Here is a 22,985-nt window from a genome sequence, read left to right as displayed (position 1 = left end):
CTCACTTATAAGTGGATATTAGACATATAATATAGGATAATCATACTAAAATCTGTACACCTAAGGAAGCTGATCAAGAGGGAGGACCCTGGTACGATACTCAATCTTCATTGAGAAAGGCAAACAAGACAGACATCGGAAGAGGGAGAAAACAGAAAACAGGACAGGAGCCTATCACAGAGGGCTTCTGAAAGACTTTACTCAGCAGGATATCAAAAAATATGCTGAGATTCATAGCCCACCTTTTTGCAGAGTGCAGGGAATTTGGGGGAGGAAGGGGGAGATAGAGGGACCTGGAAGGAAAAAAAGCCCCACAAGAGCAACAGAACCAAGAACTCTGGGCACAGGGGTCATTTCTGAGACTGATACTCCAAGGAAGGATCATGCATGGAGATAACTTGGAACTCCTGCATAGAAGTGCCCCATGGCAGTTCAGTGTCCAAGGGGGTTCCCTGGTAGAGGGAACAGGGACTGTCTCTGACATGAACTCAATGACTGGCTCTTTGATCACCTCCACCTGAGGGGGGAACAGCCTTGTCAGTCCACAGAGGAAGACAGAGAAGCTGGTCCTGATGAAACCTGATGGACTAGGGTTAGATGGAAGTGGGAAGGACCTACCCTGTTATTGGAATGGGGGAGGGGCATGGGAGAGAAGGAGAAAGGGAATGTGGGATTAGGAGAGGAAACGGGAAGGGGATGCAGCTGGGATAGAAAGTGAATAAACTAATAAAATAAAAATTAATAAAAATAAAATTAAAAAAATACAACAACAACAAAAAGCTAGGGTGGGAAGGTCTTGCACAAGCTACATCTTATCCTAACTAAGTTTCCTGAGAAGAATAGCATCTTGTACACTACTTCCTTGAAAGAAATGGAAGGAAACAGGAAACGTCTATGAATTGATCAGAAATTCTCATACAATGGGATAAAATCATGAGGAGTCTAAAAAAACAATACTGCATGAGGGAAACACAAGATCTCAATAGCATTATTTACCAACACCACAGTGACTTTGGAACTGATGAGGGTATCTCCATGTGTTTGAAAGAGGTGGGTTCTCAAAATGAGAAGCAAGCACTCCTCAAATGTCCTTACCCTGCTGCTCACCCTATTTCTGGTTTTAGAAAAGGAACAGTGCTTTATTTTAAATAACTCAGAATCTTGGGGAAATCTCCCAAGGCCTAGGCCACAGGATATACTGGCTCTGCAAAGCATATTTGAGGAGTGTGAGAAGTTAGATTATTCTCCATCATGAGGACCTCAAGGAAGGTTTTGTTTGGTCAGGGCAGCCCTCAACACAACAGTGTTTTCTCTGTTCAACTGTTTTCATCAGATGTCTTGCCCGTGTGGCTGAACTATGCTTTTCTTAAGAAGAAAATTGCAACTTTATGGCACATCAGGCTTTAATGTTGGCTCTGATTCTGTAATGGCCCACTAAGCAGCTTGTTAGATGTCTCTTTTTTGACATGGAGATGGGCCAATGGTTGGTATGAATCAGGGGCTTTCTCCTTGGTTATGGCTGGAGACAAATTTGTTGACTATCCTCTTGAGCAAATGGGTTTCCTAGCATCCCAATGTCTAACAGGCTGGGTTGGCATGCTACTTATCTGTTTTAAAACAGCCCTTAGCTATTCTACTTGGTGTGATGTCCTGTCACCTAAGCACTGAAAATTTCTGTACATCAACTGTTCTATGAATTTACATCACAGCTTTACACTGAAGTGCTACTCAATACATATGTTACCTACAACTTCCACTAAACATGCATACACATAGTGTGTAAGAGGTGGCCTCCGGAGCCCAACCTTCCTCAAACAGCTCTTCCATTTTATTAGCAAGATAAATCTAACTTTAAAGTCCCAATGTTGCAGCGCCGTTTTCCACTGAACACATTGAAACATTTTCCTAATTATCAGTTAACTGGTTAAACTTGCTGTTACTTTAACCAGGTGCCTTAAATTGTATAAGTAAGCCCTCACTTACTAACAGTCAGAGGACACACTTCTCTGTTGCCTTATCACCTTGAGCTCTGGAACAAATGTCAAGTGATAAAAATTAGAGGCCTTAGGTTCAAGGCCGAATGTCTTAGAAAACATTTAAAAGTGTTGAGCCCAGGTGTACTGGATCAGCATAGCCTCCAACATAAACTCCCTTGCTTAACCCACATTTGATTGGATGACCCCGACTCTCTCCAAGGGGCCCTCACCTTGTGAATTTAAACCTTTAAATATACAATAAAGCATACCCTGGGGCACCATTCAGATCTGAACTGGCCACTTCCCTGAGCTCAGAAAATAAAGCATTCATTCTAACCTCCTGTTCCAGAAGTGAGTTCTCTCTGTTCGGAACCAAAAGTCAATATACTCAAGATATTCAGATGCCCGGCTATGTTCAGGGCTAGGAAAGGGGGCCTCTCTGGTTGCTGTTTCTGGTTGCCAGCTCCCACCCAGCCTCAGGAAGGACCCTAAACAGCTTCTACTGCTGTTCAGCCTCCTGCTCCACCAGGCTGGGGGCAGTGGACACACACCATGTTGCAACTTCGGAACTTGGCTGAAATCCCCTCACAGTACACAGCAGCAGCGCTTATACTAGAGCAGACCAACCATTCAACCCTGCTCAGCTAAAGAGCGAACTTGCAGCAAGGCGCCAGGAAGAACCCGCCTCTCCCTCTGACTGCAGGAATGAAAGCATCTGATTGGCCAATGAGTCTTAAGTGACATGAGCACCTCCCTTAGGATTACAGTGTACTGAAGGGACAAGACTTAGTGATTCCTGGTCCAGGCTTCTCTTTTAGGACCAAACTTTCTTCAGATCTGGACATGTTTGCATTTCATCATCATTTGTGCCTGTTCTCCCATAGCCTACCCTGTGTCTTTCAGCACTCAGGATACAATTACCCTCTTCCTCCTCGAATCAGCTTGCATAGCTGCACAAACATTATTCAACCTGTAGCAGAGTGAACACTCTGTCCAACAGGTGGAAGAAGGCCAAGAATTTTAAGAATTAAAGAGAGATTTAAGAAAATCTTAAAAGATTTTTAAATCTTAAAAGATTTTTGTTCTGTGACTTCAGGTAAACTGGAGCCACTTTGCTCCTGGAAGAGACCCAGGAGAAAAAAAAGCAGGGAAAACATGACACTTTGGAGTACTATCATCACGTAAAACTTCTTCCTCAATAGGAAGATGAAGAACACAGAAACCTGCACTAGTGAAGGCTCTCTGCATGAAATGACCTGACAGAATAAATTTTTCTGTGTATGTATACAGCTAATACATATATATTTATGTATACACACACACACACACACACACGATTTGGTATTTTGAGACAGGGCCTCTTCTTTTAGCCCTGGTTGTCTTGTACTAGATCTGTAGACCAGGCTGACCTTGGACTCGCTGAGACTGGCCTGCTTCTTCCTGCCAGAAGGCTGGGATTCAAGCCCTGTGCCACTAAATCCATCTTAGATTTTCTGTTTTATTTTATTTTTTTTTAAAGACCGGGTTTCATCATGTAGGCCCGTTTGTGCTGGACTCTTTGTCAACGAGGCCAACACTGAACTCACAGAGCACAGCCTGTGTCTGCCTTTCAGGTGCCTGGATTAAAGGCTTGTGCAAGCATGGCTGGCAAGACCTTAGACTTTTAAGGATATGTTTAAAGGAGGGTTTCTTATCTAACTAATTTTTTTAAGATTTTTGAGTAGGTGGATGAGGAGACCTCTGACTATTATTATCTGTATGTGTCTGTGTGTGCATTAAATCAGACATTGTTGCCATGCTCACAGACCTTCTTAGATCAGAGCTTTTACTCTTATGCCTAAGAAATTTTTATTTTATTTTATTTTATTTTATTTTATTTTATTTTATTTTATTTTATTAGAAAAACATCTCCCCAGGCAGTGAGTTCTGTGCTGAGCATCACTTGCACTGTGGGTCTGATCCTCTGAGGGCAAGGAATCATATGAAAGAAGAGAGACTTAGTATCATCTGGAGAGGACAGGAGCTCTACAAGGACCAAATATATCTGGGCACAGGGGTCTTTTATGAGACTGTATCTCCAGTCAAGGACCATGCATGGATATAACCTAGAACCCCTGCTCGGATGGAACCCATGGTAGCTTAGTAGCCAAGTGTGTTCTATAGTAATGGGAACAGGGACTGTTTATGACATGAATTCAATGGCTGGCTCTTTGATCTACCCCCCACCTCCAGGGAGGAGCAGCCTTCCTAGAACACAAAGGTGGATATTGTAGTCAGTCCTGAAGATACCTGATAAGCTAAGGTGAGGTGGACCTCTCTTATCAGTGGCCTTGGAAAGGGGCATGGAGGAAATGAGAGAGAGAGGGTGGGATTGGAAGGGAGTGAGGGAGTGGGCTACAGAGGGAATAAAAAGTTAATAAACTGTAACTAATATTAAAAAAATAAAATAAATAAAATAAAAAACAGAGAACAGATCTCAATGTAGAATTCTCAACAGGAGAATCTCAGATGGCTGAGAAACACTGTTCAGGTTCAGCATCCTTAGCCTTTAAGGTAATGCAAATGGAAACTACTTTGAGCTTTAATTTTACACATGTTAGATGGTGAAGTTTAACAGGACAAGTGAAAGCTCACTCACACTGACAAAGGTGTTGGGGAAGGGGGACACTCCTCCATTGCTGGTTGGAGGTCAAACAAATACAGCCAACATTGTATTTTCTCACACAACTGAGTTGTTGTCCCAGGAGGTTGTATGAGGATGCCCAAAAGCCCGGGCTGATGTTACGAGAGAGCATTGCTCTCTGAAAAACAACAGCAGGGCCACACTCTGGAGGAAAGCTTATACACAGTGCACTGAAAGTGGAGAGGTGGACGAAGTGCAGGTTAAAAGATTTCACCCCTATGTTCTAGTCTCTTTGGGGTAAGACAGTACTGTACAGGCTATCAAAAGAGAAACCTGGACATAAACCCAGAATAAAAACCACTCCACCTAAAATCTGTACTGCTTACAAGATGTAAAGGGGGCATGATTATACCAAACTTGCTTGAGTGGTGAGCTAATGTTTGGTTTAACTTGCAGCACAATCCATTAAATGGAACCCACTCCCTTGATGGCCAAGAATGTCTCCAAGACATAAACAGCAAGGACTGTGTTTGTATGTGTCCACTCCAGGTCCACTGCAGAGATGTCTTGGCTGTTAGTTCTATATTTTTGTGAGACTCCTAACATTAAGAACAGGTATAACTTTGACTCTCTCACCTGCTCTTGAGACTCTTTTTCCCCTATTTAGGGTTCCTTGTCCATCCTCACTGTGAGGTCTGTTGGCCTTATCTTTTTTGTATTTTGTTTGGCAGTCCTATCTTAGAGGCCTGTTCTTTTCTGAAATGGATACAGAGGAAGGAAGTAGATATGGGGAAAGAAGGGAGGTATGCTGGATGTGAGAGAAGTGGAGGGAGGGAAAACAGTGGTCAGAATATATTGTATGAGGGAAGAATCCTTTTCAATTAAAAAGCATTAATTTAATTTTCCTACCTAAAAATGCAAAGAAGAGAAGCAATCAAAGAGAAGTGAAATAGTGAAGACAAGGAAAAAAAATCATGATGTACAGTTATTATTCGGTGTGCAAAGAGGGGAAACATCATTCAGGAGTTTAACAAGCTTATTCTTTAGTCTTATCTAGATCTATGAAATCAGATGTTTTGCTCTCACCAATATGAAATATATATCACACAGGTAAAATGAGGTAATTTTCTGCTGTTGTGTGGAATTACAGGGGTCCCTGCTCACTTAATTCCAAAACAGTACTCTTTCTTCTCTATAATAAAAACTAAAGTTTGGAGCTAGAGAGGTGGCTCAGCAGATAAGAACACCCTCTGTTCCTTCAGATGTCCTGAGTTCAATTCTCAGAAACCACATGGTGGCTCACAATCATCTATACTGAGATATGTTGCCCTCTTCTGGCATGCAGGTACAAATGCTAATAGAACATTAATTAAATATATAGTCTTTAAAAAACAAAAAAATAATTTGAATAATATTCACAATAATGGAAATAAGCATGTAATGTTATACACTATTTATGCATTAACTATATAATATATTAAGTATATACAAACTGATATTTTAAAATGCTAAGTGTTTAAACATGTTTTCCCAGTAAAAATAAACATGTCATCATCTAAGGTGGGTTAGCTGATCAAAACAAAACTAAGTGTTACTTGTCTAAGACTATTACATTTTTATTCAACTGTAATTTGTCATTATTTCAATACAAACAAAACAAGTCAGTCTGTTTCTTAACTCATTTTCACTTCATGCAGCATGACTCATTGGCAGAAAACTCTTACGCCATCAAAATAAACCAACATTCTGCATTTTTATAGTATATTATATTGTAAAAGTACATTTGCTTTTTATTTCTATAACAACATTTGCTCTAAAAAGCCTGACATTTGATTTTCCTTCTCCACATACCAAATAAAAATATATTAAAAAAATTCTTTGAAAGTGATTGCTTCTGCTAGGTTGTGTTGTTTCTGCCCTTCATTTTCTATTGTGAAATATAAGGTAGACAAGTTGACTAAAGCTCTCCTACCCAATGGACAAATGGGAATGTAGCAAGATTGGAATCAGAGAGAGAGAGAGAGAAGTTTGTTGATTTGACACTGCTTATGCTGTAATTATACACTGTTTCATGACCAATAAAGCAATGACTGTGAAAGTCTTTTATAAGTGTGTAATCCCTTTACCATTGCTATTGTTGTCATCATTTATCATACTGTCCTTCTGAGTCACAAACCATGACCTCAACAAATAAGGAATTAGGTTACTTTAAAAGTTATCCACCACAAACATAAACACAATAAACATGAGAATTCAGATACATTTTATAACTAATCAAAAGTACATGAAACTTTACTGAGAAGACTGCTGGGATCAATAGCCATTTTGTCATTTTATGAGAGCTACGTGCAATGTAGGCACACGTAAACATGGATACAATGAGAATGTGTGAAAAACATGGTTTATTGTAGGTTTTTTGTTTGGGTAATGAGGAGGTGTGGGTGTAGGTAACACCAACAAATGCATCAGATTACAAATAATAAATCCTTGCAGTTTTACATGAACTATAAGAACACAACCTGATGTTCCTTAATTTTAGTACGAATCTGTGGGAATTCCTAAATTCGCTATCAAGAGATTATTTTGTATGCTAATACATGATCCCATACCACATTCAAATTTATTATTCAATTGAGAACCATGTTTTATTTTCACTTTTTTTCTTCTTAAATTATACATGGGGGGATAGCTTTTGTGACCATAGCAGTGTATTTTGTGTCAGTAAACTCTATACTGAAGTCTTCTTTCTATGGCTGTGTAAATTATTTCATTACTTTCAATTTTATATACTAACTATAGTTTGCTAAACAAATGATTATGTAGGATATCATTTACACTTTTATACTAGAGTAAACAAAACCAATGGAATGATGTATTTTTAAAAAAGATGTTGGCTATTTTCTATTTCAATATGAATTCACCAGAATCCAAAGAAAATTTCTATGAATTTCTAAGAGGAAAGCTGATTCCAAAGCTATGTCCCATGAAAAACGACACAGAATTCCAAATAGGATAATGAAGTAAGAGTACACACATATGCAGCTGTGACCTCAGAACATGTCTCAGAGCTACAACTATCAAGAATGTGTACAACAGTTGCGACCAAATTAGGAGACAAAGAGAAAAAGCCAAAATCATAAGCCTAAAAATATATTCAAGTTTTCCTCAAAAGGCCCAAGGAAACTCTGCCAGGAAAAATGTGACTTGTCCAAGGTTACTTATGTTTATATGTGTATAGAAATTAAATAAGCACAGACTGCAAAACTCTTACAAAAGCAACTCAAGCTGACCCCTAAAGTATATTTCTGACAAACCAGCTACTGTAGATCACTCTTCTAAAAGGAGAGACCACATGCTCAATGGTCTGGAGCTCACTGTGGAAAAAAAGTGATCAAAAAAGAGGGCTACGATTCTAAAGCCCCTCATGCCTTCTTGTGGTTTCAGGCAAATCCAACACCACTAAAAGCAATACACAAACCAATGTGGTGAGTGTTTTCATGTTTGCTTACTCCCACATGGATTGTGCCATAAGATATGGAATCTGCCTTATCCACCTCCCCATCACTAGCACATCTTAAAAACCTCTGCATCTCAGAAATTCCTATTGTGTCCTGAAATTAAATTTTCCTGAATCACACCACTATGGCTGAAAGAAAGAAAAAGATAAAAAGATTCCAAACAAAAATTGATAGAGGATTCACATCACCCACTTTTTCCAGCTTCAAAACTATTTATAAAATTTGCCACACAAACCTGAATGTGGAATGCAAAGTTAAGAACTTCTAGAGAGCAGACCATCAGTTTTCCAATTTCTCTTCTTACCACACACCAAAAACAACGTGTGTGTGTGTGCACACTGGACAGTGATATTTTAACTATCACAGCTTTAAGCTGCCAGGGATGCAGAGGAATTCTCCCAGCCCCCACCCACTGCCCCCAAGGAATCTACACTCAAGGAAGAGTCAGAGACCAGGGACCAATCCCCAAGTCACCACATAGATCAACAGAAGGACAGTTAACCCACAGTCTCAGCATCACAATATCAGACTCTGAGAGCTTAGCAGACCTTTTCCTCCTGGTTTTGGTACAGTGGCCCACACACTCACCATTGCATACTTTGAAGTCCCCCTCACAGTTCTCTTCAGCTGCATCAGAAAAGAATCCTGGAAAGAAAATATGAGCTACCTCCCATTGGTGCTGCTGACTGATAGGTCTGCCTAGAGTCCCTCATTTCCTTTGACCACCCAGCTGGGCTTAAGGACACTAACAGCTACTCTACTGGGGGATGAGATCAAATAGCTCAGAGAGCTGAGACCTTCCCAACTGGGTCCACACCTTAGGCACACACAGAGCCCTACTCTAAGAAATTTGTATTTTAGTATGACTTTCCCATCTCCAAGACACAAGGAGATAGTTCCTCTTCTACTTCACAGGGTCCTTTGTGTGCACATTCCAACACACAATAATTGTTCAGTGTCACTATCTCTACATTATAGCTGAGAAATCCTGAAGCCAAACAAGTAAAAGTCAAACAGTAACAATTAAAACAAAAATTGATGAAGAATATGAAAGGAGTGGTAAATGGGAAATGAATGAAAAAAAAGAAATAAAAAGGAAAGGTCATAAATGATTCTAGGTATGGTGGGGTAGAGTTTATTATAGAGAAAAGGGACAGAATAGCCAGATGCAGGGACATCTGGGAGAGTCCAGAGGAAACATGACTGAGCATTATGAGGAAAAGTAGGAGGGGAGAGGGGAAAGCTAGACCAAGAGGCCTGGATAGTAAATGATAGATGAAAAAGCCCAGGTAACCAAAATGGTTGGATTACATAAGGAAGACCACCCAGGGGAAGGGGAACTCAGACCCTGGGCTAGAAGGCTGGGGATGCCAACCATTACCCTATCACAGGTAGAAACAGAGGGATTCTAGGAGAACCAGAAGCTGGGCCTCCTTTGATTTGTTAAATAGGTACCTCAGATATTTGTCCCAGCATTTGAGACTTAACAGTAGGGAAGAATGAGGGGGTTGAAATTATTTAACTATAATCTCAAAAATTGTAAAAAGTTAAAACACGCTTCATGCTCCAATAGTATTTTGGTACTAGACATGCGTAGCAGAGCACACCAAGAATTATAAACTCCTTTTCTCTAGGGGTGCACCATTGTTAGAATAATAACATTCCATTTATGCTTGGCCACACCAGATTATCCAGTTCTTCTTTGTTTGTTGAACTAGTGTAACTACAGATATTTGGTTTCTAGAAATAAGTTTAGTTGCTTTTCCAGAATCTTGATTGCCTTGGTCTGTGAACTCCAAGTATTGCCAGTTTGGACATTTCCTAATCATCTAAAATTGAATAACTGACACTTCTGTCCAAGCAGGAAAGCTCTCACCATCCTTCTTCTCCATCCCTTTCTGTGCTATGATGACACCAGCTTCAAATTTAGTCACTTAACTCAATTCATACACTGGTGCTTCTTTATTTGTAATTACCCACCCTATGAAAGCCAGAGATGTTTGAGGAACCTCATTCACTGGTCCCTTTTCCATTTCACTGAGCAGGTTAAGGTCCAGCCTGAAATGAGTTGCAAGACACTGGGCCACAAAGGCAGGATTAGGTGGTTCAAAGCAAGTCTTAACTATATAGCATGAAGGCTGAGTTTTGGAAGACATTGCTCTAAACAGAAACTAATGAAAAATCCATTTTTAATTAGGAATGAAATTCTTTTTAAAAGATATTTAATTTTATTTTCTGTGCATTAGTGTGTAGGTGTCAGATTGTTTGGAATTGGCATTACAGACAGTTGTGAGCTGTTACATGGGTGCTAGGAATTGAATCTGGGTCCTTTAGAAGAGGAGGCAGTGCTCTTAACCACTGAGCCATCTCTCCAGTCCCAAGAATGAAATCCTTAATGACTGATAAATGTTGGAGAAGAGAAAGAAATAAGAGATTAGAGCAGTGATGCATAAAGAAAATAAAACTTACTAATTAATACCAACAATTGACTTTTTTAGAAAGAGAAATATAATTGAAAAACTACATAGGTATATTTACTGAGTTTGAACAAAAGCAGCCCCTTCTCTGGTAGAGCTAATAGCATTAATCAGATACTGATTTACCTTTATTCTACCTGCAGTGTTAGCTGCTGAGATTGGTAACCTGACATACAAAGCTACCGCAAATAGCTGAGTCTCAAATTTCTGAGCAGACTTAGCCCTATCTATGAAGACGGCACATAAATGCATAGGATAGACCTACTTGCAAATTCAATATTCACTGGTTCAACCTAACCTGCCCAAATTGAATACCCACCAATCTGGTCTGTTTTCACACACATGCAAGAGTTAATGTGTGCTAGATATTGAAAAATCACTAACTCTGTGGGGATCATATCCTTCTTCGTAGCCTGATCCCTGCAGCTGACTGCCTTAAAGTTTAGTTTTTGATCTAGCTATTGCCTACCCCGTTTCACCTAGCAATTGTACATAAAGAATTGTTCTTACTGTTGTGAACAGAAGGCAGAAACCATGCTCCACATGCAAATCCTTTCACTGTAACTACAATGGACAGTATTACACTCCCAAACATGTTCCTGGCTTTTGAGAGGGAACTCCATTTTATTCTCAATGCATGGAGAACTTAGTGAAAGCTCTCAAGGCCTAGGCCCCAGTCTGTTACTGGCTATGATAAGAATGATAATGGGTTTGAGAAACAACTATGCCATTTCCCTCATATGAAGGCCTCACGGAATGCCTTCATTGATCCAGGTCAGCCAAGAACACAAACAAGTTTTGTTTTGTTTTGTTTCTTTGTTTTTTTTTCCCCTTTTCAAAGAGATATCAACCAGTATAGACTTGCCCCTGTGGAAAAATTATTCTTTTCTCAAAAAGAAAACTGGATCTTTAGGTAAATGAATTTTAATTCAGAACATGGCTGTTCTGGCAAGAGATCACATCCAAAGGCTATAAGATCTAGTTGGAATTCAGGCACACATTTAATACCAGGAGAAAGAGATAAGCAGATCTTTGTGGTCAAGGCCAGTCAGGTATAGAGCAAGCTTCAGGTATGGAAAAGTTTAGGTCTGGGTGTGGTGGTGCAAACCTTTAATCCTAGCCCTAAGGAAACAGAGAGATGCAGATGTTTGAGTTCTAGCCATTTCTGCTCAGGCTGTTCAGCTGAGTCAGTGAGTTGAGAGGCAATGCTGTCAAGTTGAGTTTTCAGAATTCAGAAAAAGTTTTACTGGGAGACTTTTACAGACACAAGTTGAAGACAGAAACTAGACACAGGTGAAGACAGACAGATCCAGAGAATGAGAACCATCCAGAAGATTATAACATATTGCCAAAGTTAGTATGAGGCCAAGCAGAACAATTCAGTCATAAACTAAGAAAAGCCAAATTGATTCAGTCACCTTGGAGGGGAGTCTGAGCCAGAACAGCTGAGTTGAACAGGCCAGCAAGATTCAGGAAAAACTAGAAAGGATGAGCTTATTCAGCACTAAGTCTCAAAGGATGAAAACATTCTCGATTACATTGTATGGAGGCTAGAGGCTTGCAGGACTAGGCCTAGGTTAGCAGATGAAGGCACTAAGCGCCTGGAGGACAATTATTTCAGGGGAATAAAAGTTACTTTAACACCTTTATGTCACCACAGGCTGTAATGTTGGTAGTGACCCTGTAGGATCACCTTGAGCAGCTTGGTAGAGGCCTGTTGTTTGATGTGAGGATCGGCCTGGTAGGTGGTTGTAAATCATAGTTTTCTCTCTCCTTTGCTAGGGTTGGGGCCAAATTTCTGGACAAGCTTGGTCAACATGTGTATGCTAGGATGCTAATCTCTAACAGGCCTGGTTAGCATACTATTTACCTGTGGGGTGATTTGGAGGCAGTCCTCCCCCTGGCTAAATTCTATTTAGTGACACCTATTATTTCCCAAGTATTGGCTATCCTTTACATCATCAATTCTACTCTTCCTCATCACAGCTTAATATTGGAGTGCTACTCAACACATAAGATGGCGTTTACAACCCCCACAAAACTACCTCCGAATGGATCTCACACTTAAAGATTAATTGCTAAGAGCAGAACTTGTAGAGGATGCAAGAAAAACTGGAACACCAAAGACAAATTAAGTACTCCGAGTTTGGCGTCCCACCATGAGGATGATTCTGCTCACAAACCCCTGATGCAAACGCTCTGCATGGATGCGGCCCCCTCAGTGAAGTGACTCAGATACAACCGCTGGGTCCAGCGATCGCCCAGGACCACAATTTCCCTCCCCAGTGGCCGCCGATGACCAGCCAGTTCCAGAAGAGACCCCGCACAGCAGCTCCAGCCACTCAGCCACCTTCTCCTCCCTGAACTCACCATGTTGCGACTTCGGAGCTTGCCTCAGTTTCTCTCACAGCACCCAAGCAGCGGCAGCAGCGGCGCTCAGAGCACTTCAAAGGGAACCACACGAGCCTACTCAGCAGTGGTAGCTGAACAAGCAGAAAGGCATCCAGAAGGACACGCCCCCTCTCTTGACTGGCAGGTCCGCTCAGAGACCCTGATTGGCCAGAGAGTCTTGAGTGACAGGAGCCCCTCCCTTAGGGCTATGGTGTCTCCCTTAGGGTTAGAGTGTGCGGAAGGGGCACAGCTCTTTAGTCCCTGACACTGACTTCCAGTCCAGGACTGCGCCTTCTCCAGATCTGCGGAGATTCGCATTTCAGCAGCACTAATGCCTGTCCTCCGATAGCCTATGTCTGCCTGCACACCCAGCCTCCAGATCGCCCAGCCCTCCCACCCTGGCCACTCAGCCACTTGCTGCTCCCCTCTGTGGGAGGGGACCCTAGGCTCCCCAACTCAAGATCTCAGGGTATGCCTAAGCTCCCACACAGCAGCACTCAGGAGGCAGTTCTGCTTCTTCCTCCTGGTGGATCAGGCTTCCATAGCCCATTACTCAACTGCAGTGAAGTTACCCATCTGTCCCACAAATGAAAGGGATCCTAGAATATTAACAAGACAATTTTTAATTATTTATACATTTTATAATTAAAAAACAAAATACAAATTTAGGTGACTTCTCTATTAAATTACCATGGCGTTTAAATGCTTTAGCAGTAATATACACATATATAATGTAAATATAAAACGTTTGAATCACATACTCCAAGAAACCCATTCCTAGATGATTAACATATCTAGAGAACATATTCAGTACAATCAAACAATTCTGACAAAATGATTGCAGGATTCTTAAGTTGTGCTAAATCATATTCATCTTTGGTGGAATGTCTAGTTTATAGTGATTTACAAGTACCACAAAGGAATTTATTAGATTTTATAAATGACTCTCACAGGAGTTATATAGTCTTCTCAGAAAACAATATGAATTGTGTTTTGTAATAAATGCAAAATTCATGCTAGGCAAAAAGTATAAAAGCTGATAACAGAATTTTGGTTGGGACTGTGTGTTCCTTATATATTTCATTTCTTAATGTTATGAATATTTTATATTTTTTATATTAAAATTTATTCACTTTGTATCCCAGCTGTAGCCCCCTCACTCAATCCCTCCCAGTCTCATTATTTTCCCCTCATTTCCATCCATGCCCCACTCTATCTCTCTTTTCTGAGACTGATTCTCCAACCAAGGACCATGCATGGAGATAACCTAGAACTGAGCCCATGGTAGCTCAGTATCCATGTGGGATCCATAGTAACGGGAACAGGGACTGTCTCTGACCATGACTCAGTGGCTAGCTCTTTGATCACCTCCTCCTGAATGGGGAGCAGGCCATAGAGGAAGACATTACAGCCAGTCCTGATGAGACCTGATAGGCTAGGGTCAGATGAAAGGGGAGGAGGACCTTCCCTATCAGAGAAATTTCAAGAAACAAGATTTGTGTTTTGTGGCTTCATACTGGGCTAAGATAACTGCACCTACGTTTCACCTGGTACCTGTGAACATCCTGAGAGAAAAACAGTTAACAGATGACAAACTTTATGGAGCAGTGTTTTTAGCAGCCATAGCAAAATGGGAAGGGAAACAAAACAAAACATCTGTATTAGTAAAGATTCTCTAGCTGAACAGAACAAATGGAATGAATGTACATATGTAGAAAGTGGGTTTATTAGAATGGCTCACAGGCTGTGTTCCAACTGGTCCAACAATGCCTAACTACCGATGGAAAGTTGAAGAACCCATGTTGCAGAATTATTTAGTTATACTGTGAACCCTGAGATGGTATCCTGGAAAAATCTGTCTCTAGTTGTGGAGTGGTTTAGTGTAAGCATACACCACAAGTTCTCTGTTAAAACAGGCTTGGATAAACTCAACCATAGGTCAAGAGGCCAAGCAAGCAACCAGTTGGGAGAGATTCACATGAAGTGGAATGTAGGGACATTCAGTTTGAGAGGATTTTAAAAAAGCATGGAAGGAGAAGTAGTTTTTGTTTTGTTTTGTTTTCTGAGCCTTTGGCTGAGTAGGAAGGTAGGCTGCCTCCTTGAGATAGCAAGTTTTCACCTAGGCATCTGACTCCAGCATCTTTATTGGTGACATCAAATGTTTTGGATTTTGCTTAAAAACAAAAACAAAAACAAAATACAGTATTGGTTCAGCCAATGTAGCTGGATGTCTCAGATGGTCTTCAGTATATACCATAATTCTTAAGAAATAAGCTTTAATGCCAGTTTTTTTTTTTAATGAGCTTGCTATCCAGAGGTAGGGCCAGCAGACAAAGAAAAAGAGCTGCCATCTCCAATATTATATGTATGTATTGTGTGTGTGTATATATATGTATGTATGTTACCATCAGAGACTGTGGATGAGATGAAAGGTGGGTTTTATCACAACAAAAATCTAGATCTAGATTGAAGAGTTTTTCCGCTTCCCAACAGTTTCGGTTTTAGTTAATTCCAGACATATAGTCAATTTGGCTGCCTAGAATAACCATCATAACAGTGAAAACAGAAGAGCTGAGAAAGATTTTTTTTTTTCCTGTGGCAGTAAAGGAGATCATGGGAGTCTTTTCCACAGCATGATTTTCTTCAACAAAGGAAGCTTTGATGTTTTACTTTGGGAATCTGGAAAAGTTCAATTATAGGTTTGCCTATGTTAGAGCATGCTAAGTTAAATCCTTTTCTTAACATGGTGGTAGTGTGTAAGGAGATATATTTAAGTGCACCTTAACTCAAAGTCATGCAGAAACATATGTAAATTATAAAAGTGGACAGAAATGCCTCTGGAATGTTCATCTTGTACCACAAGGTCTAAGATGAAAATAAGGGACAGTGGATATCGTTTGCATGCGGCCAGTGCTACCTGTCAATCATGTTGTATGATTTCACAGATAGAAGTATCAAGGCCATTTTCTCACACATACAAAGACAGAGAATACAGATTCAGAAAATATCAAGGAAGTCACCAATCAGCACCATGGACACTATTATTAGAGAAACAGCTTTGCTGAGCTAGTCTAACCTCACAATGAGCCTGATTTTGCCTATGAGATGGCTGGTTCAGAGGAATTATGCAGCTACTTTCATACAGGAGTAGAAAGAGTTCATTTTAAGTAGCCCTGGCTGCTGTCTGTCTCACTGCTGTGATATCTCTGTAGAGATTACTACAATTTTAAGCTTTATTTTTATTTTATATACATGGGTGTTTTTCTGTGTGTGTCTATGTTCAGTAACAACAGAAGCCAGAAGATGGCAGGAGATGACATTTACTGGAATTAGAGCAAATGGCTAGCTACCATGTGATTTCTGGAGATGGAACCTCTATGTTCTGTACCAATATCCATTGTTCTTAACTGCTAAACTATCTGTATAGCCATGTTCTAATTTAATATGTATTTTTATATATTTTGATTAAAATATATTACATTGCTTTACCCATTTCTTGTCCTTTCTCTATCCCTTCTTATTCTTCCCAGGTGATTTCTTCCATGCTAAGTATGGGTGAATAAGCATGCTCAAATATTTGAATAAAACTTGCTGAGTCCCTTTCTGTTGATTGTGTATATATGGTTTCAGGACTGACCATATTGTATTGGAAAAGCAATTAGGAAGCTCATCCTTGTTTGATGCTAATTATCCTACTTTCAGGAAAATTCCACTCTTCAATGAACAAGATGTTGAACCACAAAGGTCCTTGTACCCACAGATCACTAGGGAAACCAGGAATGTTAAAAATGCAAAGGCCTCTTCTCAGTGCATTAGATAAAATAACTGCATTCAATCCAAAAGGTGGGAGTGGAATTTGTTAATGACCTCTTTGCTAGCTGTGGGGGCAGACCTCACCTACCTCTTGCTACAGAGGCAGACTTTACCAAAATTTTCCAGAATGATTATCTCAGACTATTTCTTTCCTAGACAGTTACCCATCTGAGTGACCAAAGATGTGCCCCTATATGAAAAGGGTGACAGAATACCCAGTTTTCTGTGATCTTTGGATCTTGGAGGGGACAGATGCACCCCTCTCTGTAACAGTTTTCTATGAGGACAAGGTAGGTATGTTGTGCCCGATTCGAGAGATACCAAAAGACTACTAGGAGTCCAGTCCATTGAAAATCACACGAGGATCTTTATTCAAGCTAAATCTCAGGCTGCCAATCTTCCCCAACATAGCAGGTTAGAAAGTGAGGCCCTGAATCTCAGGGAGGCAGACTTTTTAAAGGAAAAAACGGCAAGCGGGGGATTCCAAGCCTTAGAGCTACAGAGAAGGATAAGTTTTGGGTAGGGGGTTCAGCAACCTTTTGGTTAATTGTTCCAAGCCACCTGGCCAAACCTACAGATAGCAATCTACATGATAGCCAACTGGGTGGAGTGGAGGATCCACTAACACATTCTGTGGCATTTATGATAACATGTGGGGTGGAGGCCTGGCTATAATTATTTATTTACACATTTTGTGGTATCCACAAAACCTGCAGGGTGGAGGGCCATGTGGCCTTTTCGGAACCCAAAGGTGGTGATCAAATCATTCCAAGGTCAGTCAACTTAAGACAGAGTCTGAGAAACAAAATGGAGCCACCCCTGCCATCCTCAGTTCCTTCAATACAAACAAACTACATCTGAAAAGGCCAGAATGAACCTGAGTTCTGTGTTATTTGTATACCACTAGCTTAAGACAGTCACACTGTGAATCCCAAATCTGTCTATAGATTAAGAAATTCTGTTGCCCTGGAACTCAGTATGAATGGTGAAATTGCCATCCTGACTCACAGGGACCCACAGCCCTGCTAATGCATTCTCTAATTCATGTCTCCCCGCAAGTGTCAGTGGATGTACCCTGAACTGAAAATGGCAAGACTGAAGAGCTAGCAAAGAGGGAAGCTCAGGCAGAAGGGTCTATGCAAATGAGTGCAGGTGTCCTCAGTCTCCCGAAGAACGCATTTTGCGCAACAGGAGCACTGCAGACACAATGGATTGTCACAGGACACCGCATAAATAACATGCGAATTTTTAAATGCTCATGGTGTGTACTGTTCGGCTTTAAATTGAATGAGTGCAGATGAGAAATTGGGTAGGTGATGCATTTTCCATTGTTAATGGTTTTTAAACTATGAGAATATTCACTGCGAAGCATTCCTGAGACATAAACAAAAAGTTGGGAAGATGACTCAGCAGTTAGGACATTGGCTCAGCGGCCTCCCCACTATCTCCCGGGCCCAACAGCGGATACGCACCACATTTCTGAACTGTAAACACAAACCTGGAAAAAACAGGAGCCATTTACCCCTTTCATTGATCAATACAGAGTGCACCAAAGTCAGGGAACTACAAACAATCCCAGAGTGCATTGTGGCCACAGCAAGCTTCTGTGAGAACTACAAGCATGGCTCCTCAATGAGAACTACAAACATGGCGGGCTGCAGAGCAAAGACTTCTGGGATTGTTTGCAGTCATCTCAGCTTATAGCCAAGCTGTAATGTGGTGCAGGCGCAGAAATACAATTCCCAGAATGCTACGGGCACTGTTTATGCCTTCACAAGCTTGCCTGGGTCGTTTTCCCTCAATGGTAGGGTAGCCTGGACCAGAAGTCGCCCTGAAGCTCTTTTCCACCGCTGCAGAGGCCCTGGTCTGGGAAGTCACCAACCGACCAGGGCACACAGCGTTTCCCCGGGTCCCAAGGTTCTGGAAATGTCCCCTCGCTTTGCCCCTCGCCTTCTTAGGAATCAAGACCTTTCTAGGAGCATCTCCGTGACGTCATCGCCCCGCCCACTGGAAGTCGCTTGTGTAGAGGCAGAAAGTGCAGTTTGCATTCTCCTGCTCAGAGGCCGCACAGCTGGTCTATGGGAAAGGAATCCTGGGGTCTTGCCCCCCCTTTTTTTTGTAATCGCGGCCCTCCCAGTCAAAGCAGCGCAGCTCTCTCGGGAAGGCAGAAATGTGCTCACCCTGATAAATATTTTTAAAGATTAAACAACAACAACAAAAGGCGGCGCAGTGGCATACACCTGGGATCCCAGCACTGGGGAGGCAGGGGCAGGCGGGTATCAGTGTGTCCCAGACCAGCGTGCTCCAGAAAGCGAGTCCAGGACAGAGAGGGACACAGAATCGCTATTTCTTTCCCAGTTGCCAGGTTGGATCCCCAGGGACAACAGGGTGGTGCACAAATGTCTGGTTCCCTCCGGTGATGCGCACGAGTCCATGAAGACAGAGCGCTCCTGCACCTAATAGCTAGATTTATATATGTGATAATTTTAATACTATATATTTTAATTTAGTAAAGGCAGAACTGTCTCGAGAGCCCACATCCTCTAGTCCTGTGGCATCGTTGGATGAACCACTGAAAGATAAAGGCCTTATTCTGCCCTAAGCATAGAGGGACCCTGTGCCAGAATTAAGCTAAACAGAGTGGAGGAGAGGGGGATGCTAAGGCGATTACCTGGGCCCCTGCACCTGTATCCAACCTCTAAAAGTTGTTGCTGCAGGCTATGGAGGACACAGGTTTTCCCTTAATTTAGAAAAAAAAAAAGCCTGAGAGAATTTATTCCAAATTTTAATACAAACAATAACTGACCTGTATTATACATGCACAACAATTTCAGTTCTTCTCCTCTGCTCACACACACAAAAAGCATATACTGTATATGACGCTACTTCACTCTTGGAGGAAAAGATGGCTGTGCTTTGGGCTCGTTTTGTGTTTCTGAGTTTTCTGCAGTGCTGTAGCAGTTATGATCCCACAGATGATGACACATACGGTGATCAGGTGTAGCCACCCAGGTACATATAGGAGCAAGGTGCAGCAACTTTGATACAAAGGATAAAGACAAAAAAAGCCATTCCTGGATGTGTAAATGGACAAACACACACACACACACACACACACACACACACACATTTGAGGACCCCTTCATTCCTTCTCAAATAATAAGGGTTCCAGGTCCAGATGTAGTTTTGAACAAGTTTTGTTTCGTTTTCATTTTAATGGCCCACATACAGATAAAAATTTGGTCAGGGATTTGGTTCTGGCTCCTGATTGGTATCACATGAGACCAAATTCCCACTGTTCTCCATTTCTTGAGGAATAACTGAGGATGCATATGCCTTCAGTCATGGCCTCTTAAAAGACTATCATATTATTTAGTGTAGTTTAAATAGCAAATGATGATGTTATTCCTATTACTCAATTTCATCTCTGGTGAAAATTCATATTCTGAGGAACATGTGGAAGGTTTTCTAAAACAACTCTCCCTCCCCTACATGCACCACTTTCACACACTCAAAAAAAATACAGCATTATTCTTTTCCCATGTCTGACAAAATCATAATTTCTGAAGAGCCTATGCTGCCAAAAACTCACTAGCTAGCACCCAGAACACATGCACCTATCACGAAGTATAAGAACCTTTGATACAATGACCATCATCATCTACCAAAATGGCCAGTATGAAACAGACCATCACAGAGAGGATGCCCACTGACCAGTGTTATAGTGGAATTCAAATAAAATTATAGTCTTTAACCCAATAATCACTCTGCATGGTAGACGGTCCAGGTGAGTCAGTGAGGGTGACTTGTGCTTATGAGGGTAGCATCACTCCCAGCAGCCACAGAAATAGACATGAAGCTCAGCTCTTCCTGCCAATCTTCACATTCTCCCAAACTGTGCTCAGCCTAAACCCAGAATACCATCAGCACCCCTACCTTCCAGCTAGCTCCAAATGACAGTGAAGCATCTCCAACAGATCCAAGAACATGAACACTTCCTGATGTGTGCTTGACATCACTGAACCAGCCAGGAAAATGTCTGTTATTATCCTGGAAGTAGTAACTGCATGGCTTTCACCACGATCATACAAAATGTTTAAATAATGTGACATCTTCCAAAACACACAACAGGAAGCATCAATGTAACTTGGTATTGTTGCTTTTTTTCCTCTCTCATTCATCACAGCAAATTCTCAGTGTAGCTATGATTTTCTAGGTCCCAAAGTTCCTTTCTTACAATCCTAATATCTTCTCAAACCAAAATGAATGTTATAACCCAGCAGCTATTTGTTTCCTCCTGAGCAAACGTAGTTATCAAAATGGAATTGGTGAATTTCTTTTGGATGGGGTCACCGAAGCTGGTGCACCTCTCCAGAGAAGATGGAAAAGAGTAAATTCCCTAGGATGGTGTCTTAAAGTGAATCAAGTATGGCAAAGCATAATAACAGGAGCCATGCTGGCCCTGCCTTGATTTCCAGAGTCTTCAATATTTCACAAGGACAAACAGTGAGGTCAACCAAATCTCAGCATATGGTTCCTATATTATCATTTAAGATATGCTCAGGAAAACAATAGGTTTTTTAATTAGGATTTCCCCCAAATACCTTCACATTGGCTGTTTGTGCAAGAAGTGCCCACAAATACCCAGTCTCATGGGTCTGAAAAAGGTAAGAAATAATGGTCAGAGAACCAAAAAACACCCTTGAGAGAAGACAAATCCTGTACAATTGGAATAAGGACACATAAATAAACCCACACTTCTACTAAAACTTTACTTTCAACAAAGACAAAACCATACAATGGAAAAATGACAGCATTTTCAAAAAATAGTTGTGGTCTAACTAGATGTCTGCCTGTAGGAAAATGCAAATAGATCCTTTTGTATATCACCATGCAGAAACTCAAGTCCAAGTGGATCAAAGACCTTGACAGAAAACCAGAGACTCTAAATCATTTAGAAGACAAGGTAGAAAAATGTTTGGAACTCAGTAACATGGGAGACAATAGAACAAATCAGTGCAGGCTCTGAGATTAACGATTAATGAATGGGATCTCAAGAAACTGAAAAGCTTCTGAAAGTCAAAGGACATTATCAAAAGAACAAAACAGCAGCCAATAGATTGGGAAAATAGCAACACCAACCCTACATCAGACAGAGTATTAAAAATCCAAAATACACAAAGAACTTAAGAAATTAAACACCAACAAATCAACTAATCCAATTTAAAAATGGGGTTCAGAGCTAAACTGAGAATTCATCACAGAGGAATCTCGAATGGTTGAGAAACACTAAAGGAAATCATCAAAGTCCTTAGTCATCAAACAGAAATCAAAATGACTCCAGGATTCCATCTTGCACCACTTGAATGGCTAAGATAAAAAACTCAAGTGACAACATATGCTGGTGAGGATGTGGTAAAAAGGGAACATTCCTCCACTGCTGATGGGAGTGCAAATTTGTACAACTTCTCTGGAAATCAATCTGGTGCATTCGCAGAAAATTGGAAATAGTTCTACCTCCAGACCCAGCTATACCACTCCAGGGAATGTATCTGAAAGATGTTCCATTATAGAACAAGAACATTTGTTCTACTATGTTTATAGCTTTTTATTCATAATAGCTAGAAACTGGAAACAACCTAGGTGTCCCTCAAATCTAGAAGAATGGATAAATTACTTCTGGTATATTTACACAATGGAATACTAATCAGTTATTAAAAATAAGAAATCATGGAAACTGCAGGCAAATGGATTGAACTAGAAAAAATCATCCTGAGTGAGGTAGCACAGACACAGACAGAAACACATAGTATATACTCACTTATGAGCGGATATTAGACCTATAATACAAGATAACTGTACTACAATCCACAGATCCAAAGAAGCTAAATAACAAGGAGGGTCCACAGGAGGGTGCCAGAATGTCACCCAGAATAGAAAACGGAATAGACAGCAGAAGTGGATGAAGAGAGGGAACTGAGCAGATTTTTTTTTTTTACTCTAAGACAGGCTATTTATTGTCCACAAAAGAATCTTTTTTTATGTTTTTTTGCCATAAATATAGATTCTATTTTATTTGAAATGGTTGCTTTGGATACAGTCCTCTTGTATATATATCTTATGGCACTGGACATATTCCATGAAATCATAAAAATTTTGGTTATTGAACTTGCCATATTTTTACATA

General features: G+C 40.8%; 1 protein-coding gene across 1 annotated transcript in view; it reads right to left on the bottom strand.

The window, feature by feature from the left end:
* Positions 1 to 22,985, bottom strand: part of LOC132650708 (zinc finger protein OZF-like) — a gene marked incomplete at its 3' end in the record, with an annotated part of 35,617 nt that overhangs the window by 10,520 nt on the left and 2,112 nt on the right. The window contains 1 exon segment of the mRNA XM_060376049.1: positions 21,403 to 21,456. Coding sequence (XP_060232032.1) covers positions 21,403 to 21,456 — 54 coding nt within the window.

The sequence above is a fragment of the Meriones unguiculatus genome (assembly GCF_030254825.1).
Source record: "Meriones unguiculatus strain TT.TT164.6M chromosome 13 unlocalized genomic scaffold, Bangor_MerUng_6.1 Chr13_unordered_Scaffold_28, whole genome shotgun sequence".
NCBI lineage: Eukaryota > Metazoa > Chordata > Mammalia > Rodentia > Muridae > Meriones > Meriones unguiculatus.
This window is presented reverse-complemented; position numbering and strand designations above follow the sequence as displayed.